At 43.5% G+C, this 19,879-nt stretch overlaps 1 protein-coding gene across 2 annotated transcripts; it reads right to left on the reverse strand.

The window, feature by feature from the left end:
- Positions 1-445: 445 nt before the first annotated feature.
- On the reverse strand, positions 446-17,268 carry LOC119396951 (uncharacterized). 2 transcript variants are annotated; one of them, XM_037664349.2, is made up of 13 exons: positions 16,761-17,263; positions 13,829-13,924; positions 13,002-13,075; positions 9,618-9,765; positions 9,470-9,538; positions 8,841-8,940; positions 5,144-5,313; positions 4,957-5,055; positions 4,353-4,441; positions 3,488-3,583; positions 2,737-2,811; positions 1,687-1,780; positions 446-526 (listed from the first exon to the last, which is right to left on the reverse strand). In XM_037664349.2, the coding sequence occupies exons 1-13, from the start codon at positions 16,824-16,826 to the stop codon at positions 479-481; spliced, it is 1,224 nt and encodes a 407-aa protein (XP_037520277.1). In that variant the 5' UTR covers positions 16,827-17,263; the 3' UTR covers positions 446-478. The 2 variants fall into 2 exon arrangements, with proteins under 2 accessions (XP_037520277.1, XP_049273244.1); XM_049417287.1 differs by lacking the exons at positions 9,470-9,538; positions 9,618-9,765 and having other exon boundaries at positions 13,002-13,097; positions 16,761-17,268.
- Between the last annotated feature and the right edge of the window lie 2,611 nt (positions 17,269-19,879).

Consider the following 19,879-nt stretch of genomic DNA (forward strand, 5'->3'; position numbering starts at 1 on the left):
TCATTGTACATTATTATATACGCTAGGTATGCAGTAGTGTTCGTCCTGTTTGCTTCATTTCGCATCTTAGACTCGCGTCGCGCTTCCTACGCGTGCAAAAAATCCATATCAAGCAAAAGTGACAAGATTTAAATTGTGCGAAAAAAGAACTAAGAATAAATATCGGCAAAATGTGTACATTATAAATTTTTAACAGCTACACCTTATAATAAGTTGGTGGACCATACAAGACGACTGAATTGCTTTACGTAAGTGCAGGCGTAGGTGCTTATTTTTACACCTCTCCGCCGTTCATGTGAAAGCTCTTGTGGTGTAGCGCCTACTTTTCCACCAAACGGAACCATTTAGTTGTCTGCTTTTCTGTTGGGCTGTTTGTGTTGTGGCTATCTTTCTGTAGGTACAAACTGCAGAAAAAGTTAAGTCACTTCGCAACACGACACAGGTCTTTCGACCAGTCCGATATGTGCGTCCGCTGAGGTCAGTGTGCACTCCTTGAGTTCTTCTGGAGGAGCAGCAGTGCTGGCATCTGGAATAAGCAAAAGTGAGCACGAGGCAATAAAAAAACTCATTGGAAAACAGAGCAGCCATTTCAAAGGGATACAAAGGACAAACAACATTTGTTGCATTTGGTTGATCCGAATATTTTGGGAAGAGAAGGAATGTTGCTGCATGCGGGCATAGCCTTGAAAAAGCGACTGGAAAACGCTCCACTCTAGTATAACACTTATAAAGCTTGGCGAGGTCTGAAAATCGCAAGAATACATACAGTAATACGTGAAAGAGAGCGTAAGTTTGTATTATACTATACTTAAAAGCGATTGGGCATCGTATGGCAAGCTCACGGCATTTCCCGAGTCATTGCATCTAATTTTAATGAAATAATAATTAAAAAAAGATTCAAAAGCAGTTGCCCCTAGATTCTTTCCCTGCTCTCCCCTAATTCAGCATGCCTCATAATTAATCATGCTTTCGGCAAGTAAATCATCAGAAATAAATTTTCTCTTTCTTTAACGCGAGCGTTTGGTAGTGAAGAAAAATTTTAACATCGCGAAAAAAAAAAAAACACGAGTAGGCCAAGGGAGGTGATACGCGTTAGTCGCCTCCCTTCGTCAGCTCGTGTTTTTTCCGCACTGTTAAGAATTTTCTCTCTCTCTAGGCGCGCAAATTCTCGCAGAAATTTGTTCTCTCTACGCGATTTGTTTCAACATGCCTCCAACTCCATGCCACTCCTTCTTGAAATGAAGTTGATGCTTATTTACCCAGATCTACATTTCGCTTCAGCGCAGTACGTTTCTAAAAATAACTAGTGATTCCATCATGTTGTGGAGACTGAATATGTTTGCAGCAGTTGGTGTCTTTGATGCTAAGGCCAACTAAGTTATATGTCACGTCTTAGTGGAATAATCTGGGACATAAAAATCTCGTGAGGTTTATCGTGAGGAATCATGTCCTTAAATATTCCATGCCTCTGCTTCCGTTATTAGAAAGCTGTGCCTGGAGATATCCTTCAATCGTACAAATATCTTTCGTTAAAACCGACAAAAATAAAAGTCACCCATATATGAGATATTTTTAATGTTTATATCATCTGTGAATGAAAAGTCTGCATAGTTTATTTACACTCTATCGCCGAACTCTCGGCGAAGCGAAAATGGAGTTTATTTGCCGTTTTAGTATCGCACTTACCCAAGCGACCAGCACCCCGAAAAGTATCATGGAGCCTACTCGGAATCCTAGTGCTTCAACGACATATCCGCTGATAGGCGGACTAAGGGTTGCCCTGGTGGAAGGAACAGATATGCAGCTTAGCGACAAACCAATGATTATAGCGCTTCAGTCACTGTTAGACACACTTCGCGTGTTCATTGGCAAGCTGAAACCATCATGCGGTCAGTCCGTACAACAGGTACTATATGTTCTATGTCCTGTTCTTGCAAGCCTTCAGCAGGCACCATGACTCGACAATCCACAGCGGAACGTGATACGCCTCAGATCCTGCGTCCAGTACTATGGAACGCAGCAGTGTTGTTTAAGCTCCCGTGTATCTTTTTGTATGTTCCCTTCTTCCTATCTCCCTATCTTTTTATCCCTTAATCCCCTTCCCCCAGCGTAGGGTAGCAAACCGGACGCGCGTCTGGTTGACCTTCCTGCCTTCCCCTGCCTCCTCCTTTAGCGTCATCAATGTTTGGCTGCCGTCCTCGGCATCGGCAAACATTCGGATCAGTGCACTTGCGAAATAATTCATAGAGCCGGACAGATGGCGCATGAAGTCATACCACGTGTCAGTAAGCCTTCCATCAATTTATCAAAGAATTAACAGTCATTTTAAAGGAACACATGAAATGATAACGAGATACGCTTCGTCATTGTTCTTTCTTGTGCTAACATTAATTTTGTTTCGTTCCGCAACACGCATACATTTGTCGTGCGCCACAAACTTTCATAGTTGAAAGTCAGTGCTTCTCCGTGTAGCTTTTTTTCTTATTTTTGTCCCAGTTCGAGAAGTGTCGCTGTTTACCTTGAATTATGGAGGAACATACAGTTATTTCACGCATATTGAATTTGCATGAAGGGGCTTTAACGCGCATTGTTTCTTGTTGCTCGAAGTACATCGTAACACTCTTAGTAATATTCACTATACACATATCATTAGCTAAACATGCTCGTGAAAAAATCGAAGCAGTTGTTAAAGCAAAATACTTTTACTGGTATTTTCTAGGGTTAACACGAACTTACCCTACAACGTATGAAGCAAATATTGCACCACACACGAAGCTGCTCGTGTCAATGTCTTCCTTGTAACCTTTAGCGCTGCAATGAGAAAGTAGGAAAAAAAATCACATCGTCGTAGTTCTTTATTATTGTTGCTGTAATAAAACCTGTGGCGCAATTTGGTAATATAATTGACAACAGCAGATAGCGTACACCTTATGAAGCTCCAGTAGATCACTACGTAATGAACAGCAGGGATGAACCAGTTTTATCCAAAGGGTTTGGTGCCAGAGACCACATTCTCTTAACTTTTGACTGGTTGCCCGGATGTACTTTTTCAGTGCCCGGAAGAGGGCTCTGGCTTTTGGCTCTATGTCACTTGAAGGTCGCCTACAGCGGTAGCTCGAAGCATTTCATGTGTAAAAACGGAAGTCATTCACATCAGCAAGGAATGCAGTTGTTGCAAGCAGAAATGTAACTTAAGCCCCTAATTTTTCTATAGACAAATATAGTTCCCAAGTGTGGTGGTTAGGACAGCTTGATGAATCTCGACTTCAAAAATGCATCACACAAGTAACAAGAACAGAAAGAGAGAGAACGGCGTATGTCAATGTGCTGTCTTTTCTCGTTCTACTTTCTTGTGCGCTACGCACTTGAGGGCTTTAGATACAAGGTGTAGTTTTTCTTGCACGTGTGAACACAGCGTTTGTGTACTGCAGTTAAAAAGAAACATCTACGCTTTCCGTATCCTTCTTTCTTGTGAAAATAAACTTACATTGCACGCTTGATTGCGCTTGAGTATGACAGCGCGTGAAGTGATGCGACTCCTGCACCCAGTAGTGCTTGGGAGACGTAAATGAAGTTCATGTTGCTGTAACGAAAGAGATAAGTTTCACACACTCGTTGCAAACGAAATATATGCTGAACCATGAAATCTGAAAATGTATGAGAAACAAACAAAAGATTACTTATTGGAACAAGTTCAAGGCACATAGCAAGATTAATGGACAAATGAGTGTTTGCCTTCAAGGTGGAGGAATTTTCATGATGGATAAAATTGTAATCTACTGCTCTGCGGCCCAAAATTACGTGCGAAGACCACAGGGGGTTTCCAGAGAAAAAATGTACGGCTGAAAAATTCTTACTTATCCAAGAATCGAATCGTCGTTTCGGTGCGGTCGCTCGACCACCTCAGGCAATGAAGAGGCAATGCATTGTTCAGACGGATTAATCGGAAATTCAAAGTGTGTAGGTGAACTGAATATGAACCCATTCAGAAAACTGCAAGATGGATATGTGAAAGTAAAAAGTGGTCTGCATCTGCCAGTATCTTGAAGCTATAGGCATAGAAAGAGGAATCACATTTCTTCGTGAATTTGATGCCATTACATATCAATCTCATACTGTTAAGGTGCGCACGACACAAATACTTGTTGAATTTTTTTGTATTTGTTTGCGAATAAGCTTCCAGGTAGCAAGTGTTATTGTAGTCGACTTCCATTTATTAAACGTATTTCTAAGCACGATAGCGCCTCATAGAGGTACCTCTAGTGCTCCTCTGCCCTACAGGTGCCATAAGAAAGGAATATACTTCTGGAAGCGCCAAGCAAAATAAACAAAACAACAAGCACTCTTCTCACGGTTTAAATGGAAGGAAAGGTGCTGGGCCTATCAGGAGGAAGCCCAATATGTTAAACAAATGGACCAATGGTAGGCAGCGGATCTCGGCCTAGGGAAAGAAGAAAAGCGTAAGCAGACGGGTTAATCCAGAGCAAGAACAATTATGCATTCTAAAGCATACGAACCGAACTACTCGAGAACGTAAGGTTTCGTTCGATTCTTGATTTTGTGCTATATCTGTCACTTGCTTTTCACAACAACCATTTAAAATTTAGCCTAATATTGTGGGTTGTGTAGTGTCGAACTATTGACATGTATACATTGTAATTTAAACGATTTCATTTCGATCACATATGCGTGGTTTATACCAGTAGATTAAAGATAGCTAGAGTTCTCGGCGATAGCCGTAGTGCATATAGGCATCGGTGAGAGCATGACGAAGCCATGGATTAGTCAGGGCACTTGAACCTTAGTTTCAAGCACACCAGAACTTATTTTGTTATGCCCCCACGTCTAGCGACTGCGCATGCAACAGCTAATATGTCATTTGACATTTTCTTGGAGTTCATAACTGATAGATCGGTTTAAAAATGCGAACAAAGGAGTTGACGTGCTCGTTCTTACCTTACAGTGACAGATAACACCGCATACGGCTGAAGCAATGCAGAAGGTCACAGAGTAGACGCTGAACACACTGCCAACGCCTGAACTACTATGGTCAAACTGCAGGAAAGAGACAGGTGCACTGAACATTAAAAAGTGCAAAAACCCACGTGGCGTATTTCTTTGCAAATACATACGTATGACGCACCTGATCTAGATAGGGTTCTAAGGTTGGTTCGATGAATCCAAATATGAGACCATCGAGGAATAGGTTGAACAAATATGAAATAAATCTAGCATCGCGAAGCAGCCAGTAATGCTTCATATGTGTTTCCCCGGCAGCATTATCTCCGTTTATTTGCGGATCCCCAACTGCGGCTGCAAAGACAAAAGAGAAAAACTATAGTGTCATCAGCGCTTCGTGTGTATGGTTTGTCCCTTAAACGTCGTGTTTTTACTGCGCTGTCCCTTCAGCATGCTTACAACCCAACGTTGACCATTAGCAAAAGAGAGTTAAAAAACCAAGAAGCGCGGGGTCTGTATTAAAGATATAGATATATATATCTATATTCTAATAAATGTAACAAAGGACCGGCAGTCAAAGTTGAAAAAAATCAAAGCATGTAGGAAAAATTGTTCGCATGTAAACCATTGGAAAACCAGTATACCGTAACAGTCAGGCGCTCCGCTTTAAGAGAATTTGCTCTGAGCAGTCAGACTTTTATGCAAACTGCGTACAACTCCGTGAATCTTTGATTCAGCAGCAATACCCACCCCGCATTGTTGAGGATGCCGTCAGAAGAGCCGATGCGCTGAATCGCAAGGATTTGTTCAGCGCTAAAAAGCAACCATCCGTTCAGGCACAAAGTAATTTAGTTCTAACACACTCAGCATCGGTGCCAAACGTTTCCTCAATACTCAAAAAACATTTCAACATACTAGCGCAGAGTGCCCATCTTAAAGTAATCTTTCCATTGCCACCTCGGGTAGTCTTCAGACGGTCTCGCAATCTGCATGACATCCTAACTTCATCTAAAACAAGGGTTCCCGATAATGTCGGTTGCCAACCTTGCAAAAACCACGATGCAAGGTTTGCGCGCATATGACGACGTCACACATTGCTAAAAGCACTGCTTCTGATTTCTTCTATAAAATTAAAGGAAATTTTACGTGTGACACTTACAATTGCATCTATTTGCTCGAATGTTCCGTCTGCAAATTACAGTACATTGGACAAACCGAAACGCCCTTCAGATATCGGTTCAACAACCACGTCATGCTGCCACCATTCCTAACCTTCCGCTATCAAAACACGTGCACATTCCGGGCCACTCATTTGATAATATTACAGCTACAATCCTTCAATCTGGTTTCCGTTCCCACCACGAAAGAGAGCTTCGAGAATCGTATTTAATCTATAAGTTTAAAGCCGTCACTTGTGGTATGAATGAAAGCGCTGGCAAACTTTCATTTTTACCCATTTAGTTTCCTAAACATTCTTGACTACCCCCGCTATTATTGCCGCTATGCTTTCACGCAGATAGATTAGTTCCCTGTTTGAGCTTTGTCGGATCATGACAAGATGTTACACCCGCGTTTATGTTCATCGATAACTTGCTCGCAGTTGTACCTATGACGTGCTATTGATGTTTGTGCCGGTGACTCACGCGTTATGTGGCTTCATCATGTTTTACTCATTGTTAATCATTTTTTACTCTTTTATTCGTTTTGTCTTGCGCAAGTACGCACGCGTGTATTCTCGTTTTTTCTTGTCCTATCACGCGCACCGTTTCCCCACGTGCTTTTAACAACCGCTTGTCAGCCAATAACAGCGCTATGATACGTTACTGCGCATTTTATATTGCGGTACCGTCGCATGTTCGCATCACTCCGACGAAGGCCGGTCCCGCGGCCGAAACGTCAGTCCTTTACTGAACAATTTTTCCTACGTGCTTGATTTTTTTCAACTATATATACTATATATATATATATATATATATATATATATATATATATATATATATATATATATATATATATATATATATATATTTTGCCCGTTCTATATAGGAGAACCCGTATGGTATATAATCTGCGGCCGTTTAGTAGAGGAGAAGTGCGGGTGAACAAAAGTACCTAGCGGTTATGCTGTAATCAACTGAAGCAAAAAAAAAAAAAAAGTGAATCTGGGCATATGTGCGAACAAAGGAAAAACACATAGAAATACTTCAATCGTGCATTTTTAGAGTGTGCTCTGCCACTCCATTGTTCAGTGACCAACAGCGACCTTTCCTGAAGTGTGATTTCGCTCTATTCTGTACCCGTCGGAGGAATGCGACGGCGTTATGGACAGAGTGGTATAAGTTATAGGAATCCTCTTTACGTTAGCTGCATGTATAGCCGTTATTTTATTTGCAAGTTTCTCCTTATAGCTGACAATTTATTGTTTGATGTTCATGAATTTCTGCTACATTGTTTTTAGAGCACAGTTGCGACATGTAAGCAGGTGTAGTACGGAATGAACGAACCGCCCTGGAATTAAAGGAAGGAAAGGCATGGAAAAGAAACGTAATTTGGAAGACATCGACGGACGGTATTATTTCCTTCATGTTTGAAACTTTTTTAGCACGCACAAAAGACGAGGACACAGAAAGAGTGTACAAACGAGCGCTTCAAACATGAACGGATGAATTATTCCTTGTCGCCGGAAGAAGTCGGCCCGTAAAGAGCATCTTGGCAACAAGCCGCCGAGTCTGCCGCCAATATTGTTTGAAGGGCCACCAGTTAGACTGGAAGAAACTATCAGTCATCCTCACGACCAGGTCGAGAGCACTCTTATATAAATACATTGTGAAAGGCTTCAAAGGAACAAAAGGAACATGGACATTCTGCCTTTGCACTTGCCCGGACGTATGAATTTTTTTTATTATTATATGATGTTTAGGAGATGTTGGCGCTTTTGTATAGCACCGGCTACTCCTTTTTACGGATGATGGCGCAGCGCAAAACAAATACGTCGTGTCAAAAAGCAAGTGCCAGAGGGAACCAAGTGCTTAGTGTTCGCAGTCAATGGGTATAACCACATATAAGTTAGAAAGACGGAAAGTCGAGCTGGTTGGTAAGTACTTATTGGTAGGGATTCCGGGAGTGACCCTGATATACGAGGGGCTATAGCATTCCAGAGCGTGAGTGTACCTTTTCCGCCCCATTGCAACCTTTCAGTTCACATTTTGTGCCAGTTCACTTTCAGTTCACATATTGTGTGTTGTTCACGTCCCTTCTTGTGTCAGCGTCCGGGAGCCTTCTTAAAAAAACATGAATGCAAGGCCCAGTAGACAATATTTTAGTGCTTTATGTAATGTGTCATATTCCTATGGTGTGATTTCCCACTGCCCCTCGTTGAAAGGAGACATTCGATACACCATCTGTTGTTTTCAGTTCGCTTTCTTTAAGCTTCTTGAACGCTCTCGTGGCGTAAACTTATAGTATTTCAGCTGTAGCCTGTGTAAAAAAAAAACAATAAGTGATGACCATGAACATGGTTGTTACAATTGCTACTTCATCTCATCTATTAAATGCCGAATAATGACGCAGAAAGAATGAGTATGTGAAAACAGTAGAAGTTTGAAGCTGATGAATGAGGCGTTTTCTAGAAAGCTTCTTAAGTTTCTGATTCGAAGTCTTGGCCTAAATGAAATACTTGTAAAGTTGTTCAACTCATGTTGACTAATTACGCCCAGTTAGAATAAGAAAAATAAAGGTTTTCGCCATACAATAATCGGCAGGCATGCAATAATCGACCACGTCTTGCTGGAGTGCTGCGACATAGTATAACATTTTAATTAAAGCTAGCTGGGACACTACGTTCATGATTGAGCCTCTCAATAATGAATTGACCCTCTCACGTTTTCGGTTTCTTCGGAAGATCCGCGACGTCGCAATGAAAGGAGACGACAGCATAAATACTGATGACATCACGAAGAACGACGCAGGATATCCCCAGACCTACGAGAAAAAAAAATTATGAGAAAGCTGATTGAATTGCTGTAATTGCTTCCGCTAGGTTACAGGATGAGAGAGGTTCTTTACTGAACCACGCATAATACACACATAATACACATACACTCATGCGCATAATATACGCATAACATATCATAGACAAATAGCGCATCTCGTTGAATGTAGTCCAGTTTATCCTCGTTGTTGAGGGTAGTCCATCAATAGTTTTTCCTCGCGACAAAACGAAACATCACAAGCATGATTCACCGGATTCGTTTGGGTGCTGCGTTCAGGAGGCATTATACACACATCATCGGCTGCAGAGACACCTGTTCCAATAGTGATCACTATCAGAAACACCTGAACATACATTTTGCAACCGTTACACATAGTTTGCAACGTCATTAGGCTTTCACAGCCTCATGTACGCCACCATATCGACTACGAGAACTTTAGACACTCATAACGGCAGAAAAAGATCGACATCAACAGCAGTGGCACCAGAAATGCTGAATATAAAGAAAACAGGTCATACATCTGCAATGGCGCCCCCAAGGATGGCACCCGTGGCTCCTCCTGATCCCCACAGGACTTGCATTCCCGCCTGAAAAAATACGAGAATGTTAGCAGGGGCTGGATATTGTAAAATCCTAACATCGCGCGAGAGAAATAAACAAACTCACGACGGCGAAGCCCAGGTGGTCGGCCAACACAACCGTAGCTGTTGCATAGCTGGCGATGCAGTACAGAGATTCACTCAGTCCACCTAATGCACCTCCAAAGAGAGCAATGCCCAACATCGTGTACTTTCCAGGAATCCAGTGCAAGGCACTAATGATAACGAAGAAAGAACAAGGAAATTACTATAGCTTCAACTTTAGCAATATTCCCTTCCAGTATATGAAAAGCAATGCACCTTTCGTTTTTAAAAGAATGCATGGACGATTATGGACAGACGCTCCATATATTTAACTGCATTCTACTCGTCAATTCAGAGAAGCGCAGCCCGTTATTCCTGCAGTCCTCGAACCCAACGGTCTTTCAATTCAGTTTAACAAACGCATAGATTTAGGATCTTTAGGTCAAATTTTTCACCGCAATTATCCTTCAACAGTATAATTTATATAACACGGAACTTCAAACCTTTGACACTTTTGTTCACTATGTGAGCAACTCAGGCTCCGTTTCAGAGCCTTTGGGATCTCGAAAACAAAAAATAAAACGGGAAGAAAGAAAGAAAGAAAGAAAGAAAGCAAGAAAGAAAGAAAGAAAGAAAGAAAGAAAGAAAGAAAGAAAGAAAGAAAGAAAGAAAGAAAGAAAGAAAGAAAGAAAGAAAGAAAGAAAGAAAGAAAGAAAGAAAGAAAGAAAGAAATGTCTGCCTTAAAGAAGCTTGTACTATTTTTTATTGTGAATGACAACAATGTTTTGTGTTCTCAGTAAACGTCATACTTACAGCGGATATTCCAATTCTTTTAACTTACGGGTAGAACACCAGGGGCGTTGCTAAGATTTTACTCCTGGCTTCCACCCCTGTGCAGGGTAGCAAACAGGTCACTCGCACCAGTATAACCTCCCTGCCTTTTCCTTTTCATCTATTTCACTCTCTTTACCCCTGGCTTCGGTAGCAGGAAGGGGCAGCTGTTGTAATACATCGTGTCTTCACCTGTCGTCAACGTTACAGGAGGGTTCCCCTGCCCCCTCTCCCGTACCTCTGTATGGTACCGCCCCTTCTGAATAGATTCGATTACACCAATGGCAATTGTATGTGGCCTACTGCACAATACGTGACTCTTCCTTATCAGTTAAAAGAAAGCCTACGAAATACATCACTTATTTCCAGATGTGACCTACTACGACTAGGAAGTGTCTCTAGGGCCTGAAGTCAAGCCAATCCGACGCAGTGACACGAGTAGTCGCAAATGTTTCTATACGGGTGGTTTTGATGCCCCGATAACGAGTACCAGTCTAATGGAGACCGCCGAGACAACGGCCGGATTTTGCAGCAGAGATGCGCGTAGCGAGGGGAGAATCTATTTGCACCTCAACAGCTCTGGGTCACGTGACCTGAACAGAAACGTCACGTATGGCGTCAGTGGTATATAGAGCGGGATGTAGCTGCTCTGGCAGATAGTGATGCTAGCAGAATAGTGAGGACCGCTAAGCGGCACGGGCCAATTACTGACGCTAGCAAAATAGCGATACTTGCGCAATGCCAGCCTTGCCTTTCATAGAAATTGTACGGTGGTGGTATACTATACCTAATACCATACGGGACATTTCCGCACAGGTAACGGGATCCCCAGTCACTGAGACGCAAAGAGACTCTCCCTGTAGCGATAGTCTACAGCACCATTCCGTTGGCGTAGCACAGATGGGTTGGAAACGACGCATTAGCGCTGACATGTCTGGCCATGGCTTTGTTCCAGTTTCACTTCAGAACAGATGCATGTAGGATGCCTCTTGTGGGAAAAAAAAGTCTACCTGAATTCCCGCACACAGCTGTGCAGCTCTAAAATCACCTTCCAAAGGAAAGAAGGAGTTCGCTCACATAGCATACGGGGCGTTTATCTTGACGGCTGCCAGATTCTTGCTTGCCGCCAGCTTCGCGTTTGAGTAAAGGACAATCCGATGCCACAAGCGGCCTGCCAAGACGAAGCCATCAAAAATCACAACGCACGCTATTGTTTTGTCAACTACGGGCGGAGTTACAGGGATTTATCGCACGATTTGAGAGCATTTTTTAAGTCTTATTTCGCCCCGACAAAACGCTGGAAGATACACAAGGGGGATGACAAAGGGGCAAGCTTCATGACCTTGAGCAGTTTACTTTGAACGCACCCGCTCCCATTCAGTGTGATCACGATTGTTCTCACTTGCAGAGTGCGCTCGTACACCATGCAGAGCGCGGCGCCGGCACGTGGTGACACACCGTGGCTTTCGTGGTAACCATGCAGCACAAGAATTCTCAAATCACCCAAAGGCCGTGTCCATCCCCCCGTTGATGCAATCGGGAGCCTCGATGACGTAATTTTCCGAGAGAAGAGCGAGCAATTTCTAGCTGACCTTGAAACGTAATTATAGGCTCCCTGCTGCGTGCAGCTAGTCCTATAATATTTGGCTCGCATGTTCACAGGAGCCTCGACTACCGATCGGTAGCGTTTTCTGACCATGTTCGAAAAATTGGCGAAGCATTGTACTAAGCCGCGCAAGGCTTGAAGGAGCGAAACTGGACGATTCTGAACAGTAATCTGGGTGATTCTACAGGTTGTTTCTACGCCTTAGCTAGGTGATGCAGGTTGTTTTTAGGTTGCTTCTAGGTCGTTGCTAGGCTTCGGCTAGGTGATGCTAGGTAGTCTCTACGTTTATTCTCAGCGCGACTTTCTACGTTGATTCTCAGTTCGACTCCACAGATAATCACAGACACGACACGGATGTCCAAACTTCAGAGACAGAAACTCGCGCCGAAACCAAGCATAGATCTACTGGCACGTCGTTGTTGGCGTAGGCCTTTCATCGCTTCGGGGTCTTACCCGTAGCCGCCGTTGCATTTCCCGTTATTTGTATCTATAGATGCTGGGGGTCTTCGGCTCGCCGCCGTCGCTTAGCAGCCATTTGTTGTTGGGCTCACTGTTGCCTTCTTAATTTTTAGTGTACCAGTGTTGAATGGTGAGATTTACCCAATTTCTGTGGCACATACCCGTTTATGATGATGAGAGTTTCTTGGTTCGTCGCACAAGGAACGATTTGCTAAACAGCTTCGCTGTTCAACGTGTTGCTGGGGCCTTTTAAAGATATACAGTTGGTTTTTCTCGCAAATAAAGATTCGTTCTTCGCTTAATTTTAAACGTGGTGCGTGATAGCTAGGGCGCATAGTATATTCATCTTGTTATACATTAATTTACATTCTGTGTCTCTGTATTTGCTCCAAGTAGATTTTTCAGATATTTAAATCACTGGATAAGACGCTTGGAAACGTTCGTTTTAGACCTGTGAATTTGGTTTTCAGAGTATTTCTTGCGAGCTTGAAAACTTTAATGCGCTTGTCTGTTTATAATTTGGTGACTTACCCATACACTGCGTTTGCCAGGAAGTATCCAACTTGTCCAATGAGAAATACAAATTTTGGAGATGTCTGTTGTATCTAAAGAAAAATACAAGAAACCCTGAAAGCATGACGCAAACGACTTATGTCTGAGCCATTTTGAGGGTTACACCACCTTAAACGTATGTGTTAATAGCAGTCAAACAGCTAGAGGAGGAAACCAGCAAGCATAACCATAACTAAGTGATCAAAAGGGAATATTGGTATCCACCTTTTTGTAGCTGACAAGGATAATCTCAGAAAGTGAAGCTTCCTAGTTGACGAAAATACCGTCCTGGTACGGGGATCGAACTCAGGACCAACTACTATCCGAGGCGGTCGCTCTACCAATTACCAGAAGGCTGGCAACTGGCAGCCCGAGGGTGAATTAATCGACATTGCGGGATAACTGATTTGCAGCAATCAGTGTTCAAGTGCCTCGATTTGTCGATCGATTCGCCCTCGCGCTCTGCCCTCGTGATTAACTCAGTTGGTAGGGTGACCGCCCCGGATAGGCGTTGGTCCTCGGATCAATCTCAGGACCGGGACGGTATTTTCGTCAACTAGTAAGCCTTACTTTCTCAGAAAATTTCCTTGTAGCTTTCTGCTAAAAAAAGGTTGGATGCCAATCTTCCCTTTCATAGCCCATCCTCCACCTTGCGGGACTCCGCAGAACTAATTTGCCAAAACCAAATAATGTATATGACAGAGTTAAAACGCGCGACCGTCATGATAAACATGTGAAGTGGTTTGGTGCGAATGACATGCTCCTAAAACAATTTTTCATTTTCAATGATAAGCGCTCTGACTTACCAGTTTTTTTGCCCATGATGACCCTATTAATGTGGTTATCTTTCCCAATGAGAAGACAAATCCGTACTCCCAGGCTTCGAGACCCCTCGAAACAGCCTAAGAAATGAGGGAGAACGAAAAAAAAAGCAACTGTAAGTGGCGCTCTTTTACTGGCTTGGTGAGGCGCATTCCGCTGTTTGAATTGTTGTAATAGTGGGTTAAAAAAATTGTCTGAACGCTTGAACTCGTAGACGCGAAATCCATTGCCTTTCGTAGAATAACGTCTGATGGCGAAGGCGATTAAATTTGTGGTTTTCGACTGCGTCGAGCCTTAGCGTGACCAAATTTATTTATGGAGAATTTCGACATTCATGTAGTTAAGAAAAGACGCACTCGTAAATTTGTTGAAGTGCCCCGTTTCTACTTCAAGTTATATATTATAGAGCCGTTTATTTTTTTGTTGAAATGACGTATAGGAGAGGTTTACGGCTTAATGGCGGCACCGGCTGCTCGTTCACGCTTAGCAAGCAAACCATCTAAATACAAGAAAAAAAAATGGCATAAATGTGTCACGCAGTTGAACACCGGATGTGCAGACATCGTACAATCAAACAGGATATGCATCACAGAGATTTGAGCAGAGATTCAAGTAAGCAAAATGTGTTCACATGTACAGCGATAAAGCAAAATATTCATATGGTTTGTAATACACAGAAAAACACAGAACGCAAATAATTACACATAACGTGAAACACACGCATTACACAATTTTGAACACAATACGTTTATGAAACTCATTTGGTATTTAGGATAAACTGAAGTTCAATATTCGCATCACGTGTTTGTTTCATCGAACAGGTTTTCCAGAGTGACAAGAGCTCTTTTCTTAGTCGGTTCCTCGAATGATGACAGGCTATCAGTTATCTGGAAGAAAATACCAGTAAATGCACACGACACATGTACTATAACTGGATCTTGCACGTGTAAACACTTAAAACGCAAAATACAATACCACATCGCATAGTATTTATAGAACTGTCTGCGTAATTGATTAGCTTTTTGTTACTAGTTAAGTAATAATTAGCTAAGTCTTATTATGTATTGAAAGATTCCAACTGGTTTTACAAGAGGAGGGAACGCACCTATTTGCAGAAGCAATGAATTCTTTGAATTGAACAGTGTTGGATCGGTGGACTGCATCGGTAGGAAAAGCTTTAAAAATCGCGCAAGACTGCACGATGATCCCTCGTATGCATAAGACTGGGCTGATGGGTACAAGATGGTTCAAGTCACTCGAAAAATGACGTGCTAGTATAATGTCAGGGGATCAAGATGCAGCTATGTACCAAAAAGAAAAAAAAGAAAGAAGACCCTGAAAGCTCACAGGCTCCGTTATGAATTCGCCTAAGACGACTCGAAGGCGAAATCCATCATGCGTGGCTACTTTACCGTGCCCTTTATATCACGCGAACGCCGCTTTCCTCATATTTTCAGTCACGCGAACGCCGCAAAGACGACGCGAACGCACAGCTCGTGCACTCACTTCGTTGTCATTACTTTCATTTTGCTCATGCCACTCACACCGGCTTTTCGTTCAAGGTCATGTTTGCATGAGACATATGAGGCTTTCACCTCAACAAGGAAAACGGCAAATACGATTCACGTGGCTACGCGACGAAATGTCGTGAAGGTTAGCATGTGAAATGCATGTCGCTAACATTTTAACGATAGGAACATTCAAAGATGCATGGAATGGCACAGTTTTCAGTAAGAACGACAGCTATGCGAAAAGAAAAAAAAAACTAATGTTTTCTTTAATTGTTTTTTTTTTCTAGAATACGTTGTTCATTGGCGCCAGTTTCTCCGGCCTCTTAGCATTACAAGATAATTAAAAGCTCGATAAAAATCGAAAAGCGCAGGCAAAAGTCAAATTATCACGAACACATCCTCAGTTCTTGCAGCGAGCTCTCCTTAGGTTTGCAACATGGGTAATATTTTACATCACTTTTTTCACTGAAAGAAGCTCGCATAAGTGAGGTTAATAATTCGGTAATACAATACACCACATGTAAACAGCCATGTATGAGTAAACAAACAAACAAAAAAACTTTAGGTGGTCGCTCGCTAATGTATTTAAAAATTAGAGTGGGCCAGGAACGGTGCCCTGGCGCGCAACTGAAGTAACGGAAAAGAGAGGTAAATAATCGTTAATGTTACGCACACGTTGTTCTGTGTTAGGAACACAAGAACTGAGTTAGTAGCTGAGGGGTTAAACTTCGCACGTGAGAGTTCCAAAAGTAACCATTTATCAGATACTTTGTCGAAGGCCTTTTCAATGTCGCGCTATAGCACGTCTACAGATATGTGAACATAGAGGCTCATGTGGAAGTCAGCTATTGACAGAATTTGTTGGATATCAGAAGAGCCTTTTTGAAAACGACGCGGCTTTTGGTGAACAATTTGCCATGACCTGGAAATTGTCGTAAATGCAACTTTATGTCATCAGTATTTTCAACGCAGATACAATTTCAGCAATCGCGTTTTGTGACTGTAACCCGCCTGTCATAACGACATTGCTTCGAATGTGACGAGCTGGAAATGGAAGCTCGGAGTTTCTCAACCGCGTCAGTCGAGAAGAACACTACGCGAATGCAACATTGACATTTGAGGTGTCTTAATGCTTGGGATTCCGACACAACAAAGGCTTATGAGGTTCATTGAAATGATGGAGTGACGGGAAATTTCTATCTTGTTCCTTGTTCTATTGCACACTGTGCGTTAACGATACCTCCCGGTCACGCGTTTCTTCCTCTTACTGGCATTATTACAGCTGCTGGATAGGTCATGTGATATGCATGTCCTGGTTATGCATATATTCTTTTTTGCTTCCCTTTCCGTTCAGTGAAAAGGCACATTTTTATCAAAGGCGCCGTGAAGAGACTGAATAGCTTACCAGAGCTGGAAAAAGTGGCGCCAGAAGAGCATACGCTGCAGCCACCCAGAATTGAGTGTGCATCATTGGAAGGAGGGAAATTTTCTTTCGGTGCCTTTGCAGAAAGCCCGTACTCCTGACAGCCGGTGGCGGACACGTGTTGCTGAAGTCCACTGCATCGACACTCGGCGAGAGTTTATCCGTTTCCGTCGTCTCATCCTTGCTCGCGCCCACAAGTTCGATGTCGTTGGCCGGAGCCGCAATGGGAGCGTAGGATATGTGCTGTACCACTGGAGCCTAAAACCTGGGCGTCCGGCATTTCCAGAGTAGAGAAGATGAACGGCAGTTCTCGGGGGACGACCGCCTGGCCTTGAGCCTCGAAGAGGGAGAGAGGGTGGGCGAGTGTAGGCGTTTGCGTATGTCACCAGACACGTCTGCCTCCTCTTTTTCTTTTATATAGGTTGCGACATCAGACCAACAGAGTATGGAAATGAGGCTACCGAGAACGCTTACGCCTCATAGCTGCCTTTCGGTGAATAAGGCAGGCAGCGCGCTATTGTTGCCAGCGGCATGGCGTATGCGCACGACGAAGTCTAAACAGCGGGTCCCGCAGCTGTGTTTGTAATGCACTCGCTGGAGCGGAAGCTCGTGGTTTTTGCTCTGTGTCGTAACAGTAGGCCGTGGGAATATTCCGATGCAAAGCTGTTGTGTCGTGACAGGAAACCCGTGTCGGCGCCAGTGGCGCAGGCAGGAATTTGTTTTGGTGGGGAGGGCAAGCTCTTGATCCGACGTGGGGTGCAGGCGGGTGTAAGTGTGGTCGAGTGCCATTTACTGCTCTGTATCCCATGGCAGAAAATATTTTCGGAGGTGAAAGGGGGGGGGGGGGCATAGGACCGGTGTGTTAACCCTTGGCTACGCCACTGGTCGGCGCTGGTGCAGTCACTATGCGATCGGCAAGGTAATGCATATATACATATCGAATGAACAAAATTAATGATAGACAAGAGCGAAAGCACTGTCAGCAGCTGCGGGCTCCATTATTGCGGCTTTCTTATTCGCAGACTTCTTGAACCTCGTGGTGTCCAGCAATGAAACGTATATGTACGATACATCGGAAAAGGGAAAGAGGCGCGCAACCACCGCCAACGCAGCGCAGAGCCGACTGAAAAGCTGTTTTTCCGGTTTGTACCGGTACCTGTGCTGCTATCTGGAGAATATGGTCGAAGTACAAACTTGTTGCCCGCCAAAGCAGATGATTTCAAAACGGTTGGCTTTGGAGCGGGCTCTTTTGAAGGCGCTCATCGCTGATGTAAGCGTATCTATAGCTATGCGGCAATGTCTTATTAGTGATGAAGAGTCGTTGAGCAGGGAATTTGGCTGCAGCCAAAGTTTCGACAGGTGGACTACTCTGCATTGCTGTCCTGACGGAGACAATTTCACTTGTGGAAACGTTGGTTCAAGCGACATTCCCTGTTGAGCAGCTTTTCATCATTTCAAGCCTCCATCGTCTCCTGAACTCTAATTGCCATGTGTTCTTAAGCACATGAGAAAACCCATATTTCGACAGTGAGTGAAATAACCTTCTTGAATGGTTCTTGTATATTAAGATGTCAAGTATATCGAACTTTGCGCCTCGACCTAACAAAATGTTGAAGGAATATACAGGCGATCGCGCCTCTGTATTAGAGCACTGCACGGGCTCGGGCCTACCCGGAAACCCGGGCCCGGCCCGGCTCGTGGGCCGGGCCAGGCCGGGTAAAGTAGTTCTCACGGCGGGCCCGGGCCGGGCTCGGGCCTGAAGCTCCGGGCTTAGGGCCGGGCCCGGGTTTGAGGTGGCGGGCTCGGGTCGGGCCGGGCTTGGACTTTGCTGGGTTCTTAAATGGACACCGTAATGAAGCACTGAATTGGTTTAGACTGATAAAGTGAAGTCTAAAAACTTGAATGTCATTCATTTCACCACCATAAGTTTATTATCAGACGAGAAAATCGAGGTCAAAATTCCATTTTTTAAATTTCGCGCCGAAATCTCCGAGCGTGACGCCACAGATTTCAAACTGTATTTGTCGTATTTGGGGACATTGGCTCTATAAAATTTCCTCAAACTTGGTATGTTAAGTCTATGGCCCCCTCAGAGGTCAACGTACTTCATTTTTAGTGATTAGGAACTACGTAGGACCCATTCGACGCCGTCAGAATCTAAGATGTCGCGGTGTCTGCTGCGCGAACTTAAAGGGGGCGTCGCCACCCGCATTTATCTTTTTGCGCGTATTCTCACTTACCAAGAGTCTTGTTCCGGCGAGTGTGGGGATTAAGGAAATGCTAAAGTGTGATTTACTGATAATAAGGAAATTGTTTTTCTTTCTAGTGCCCCTTCATGTTTGTTCCACATACGTTGTGCTTACATATATTTATATGTTTCACATTTTCCTTCGAAAAAAAAAATGCTTTATTTATGTGGGGCAAGCTATTTAGAGAAATTTTATTAGAGACAAGTACTGAACTTCTTTTGTTCCTTACATATGGGGCTACTTGATTTATCTTAAACAGGCGAGTTAAAAGTAGATGTACCAGGCGCTTATATATTTAACATGTCGATATTCTGTGCTTTATTTTCATTCATTATGACTTTATATCGCAAATGTTATTCTGTAATCGCAGTAATCAGTGTAATATAACAAATATATACCTGTAGCTTATCGCAAGAGCGATCACAGAGCTCCAAAGCGAGCAAACATTTTTGAAGTTTCCAGCCCTCCACTAAAACTAAAGGCCTGCACGGACTCTCGTTACATAGAATTCCTATACATAGACATTCTTTTTCCGTGGCTTCGTCACGGCCCCCAGTGGTCATGTGACGAGAGATGGACGTGCACAGCCTGCTTGGTGTGCCCAATTCGTTAACATTTGAACTTTGGCCTTTATCCGCTATGTCAGGGGTCTCAAACCCACCTCAGCTAACGGGCCGCATTCACGAAAATTTACTCCCGCAAGGGCCAGGACAGTAACGCAGCTAAAAGCGCGGGGGGGGGGGGGGGGGGGGGGGTAGAGGGGCTAGGTCGTACCAAATGTCAGCTAACGTTGCCATTTAAGAGAAGAGCTTTCCGATATGTCACATATGGGTCGTTTCTGAAGGGCATTTA

Source organism: Rhipicephalus sanguineus, chromosome 6 (genome assembly GCF_013339695.2).
Source record: "Rhipicephalus sanguineus isolate Rsan-2018 chromosome 6, BIME_Rsan_1.4, whole genome shotgun sequence".
In the NCBI taxonomy this organism is placed as follows: domain Eukaryota; kingdom Metazoa; phylum Arthropoda; class Arachnida; order Ixodida; family Ixodidae; genus Rhipicephalus; species Rhipicephalus sanguineus.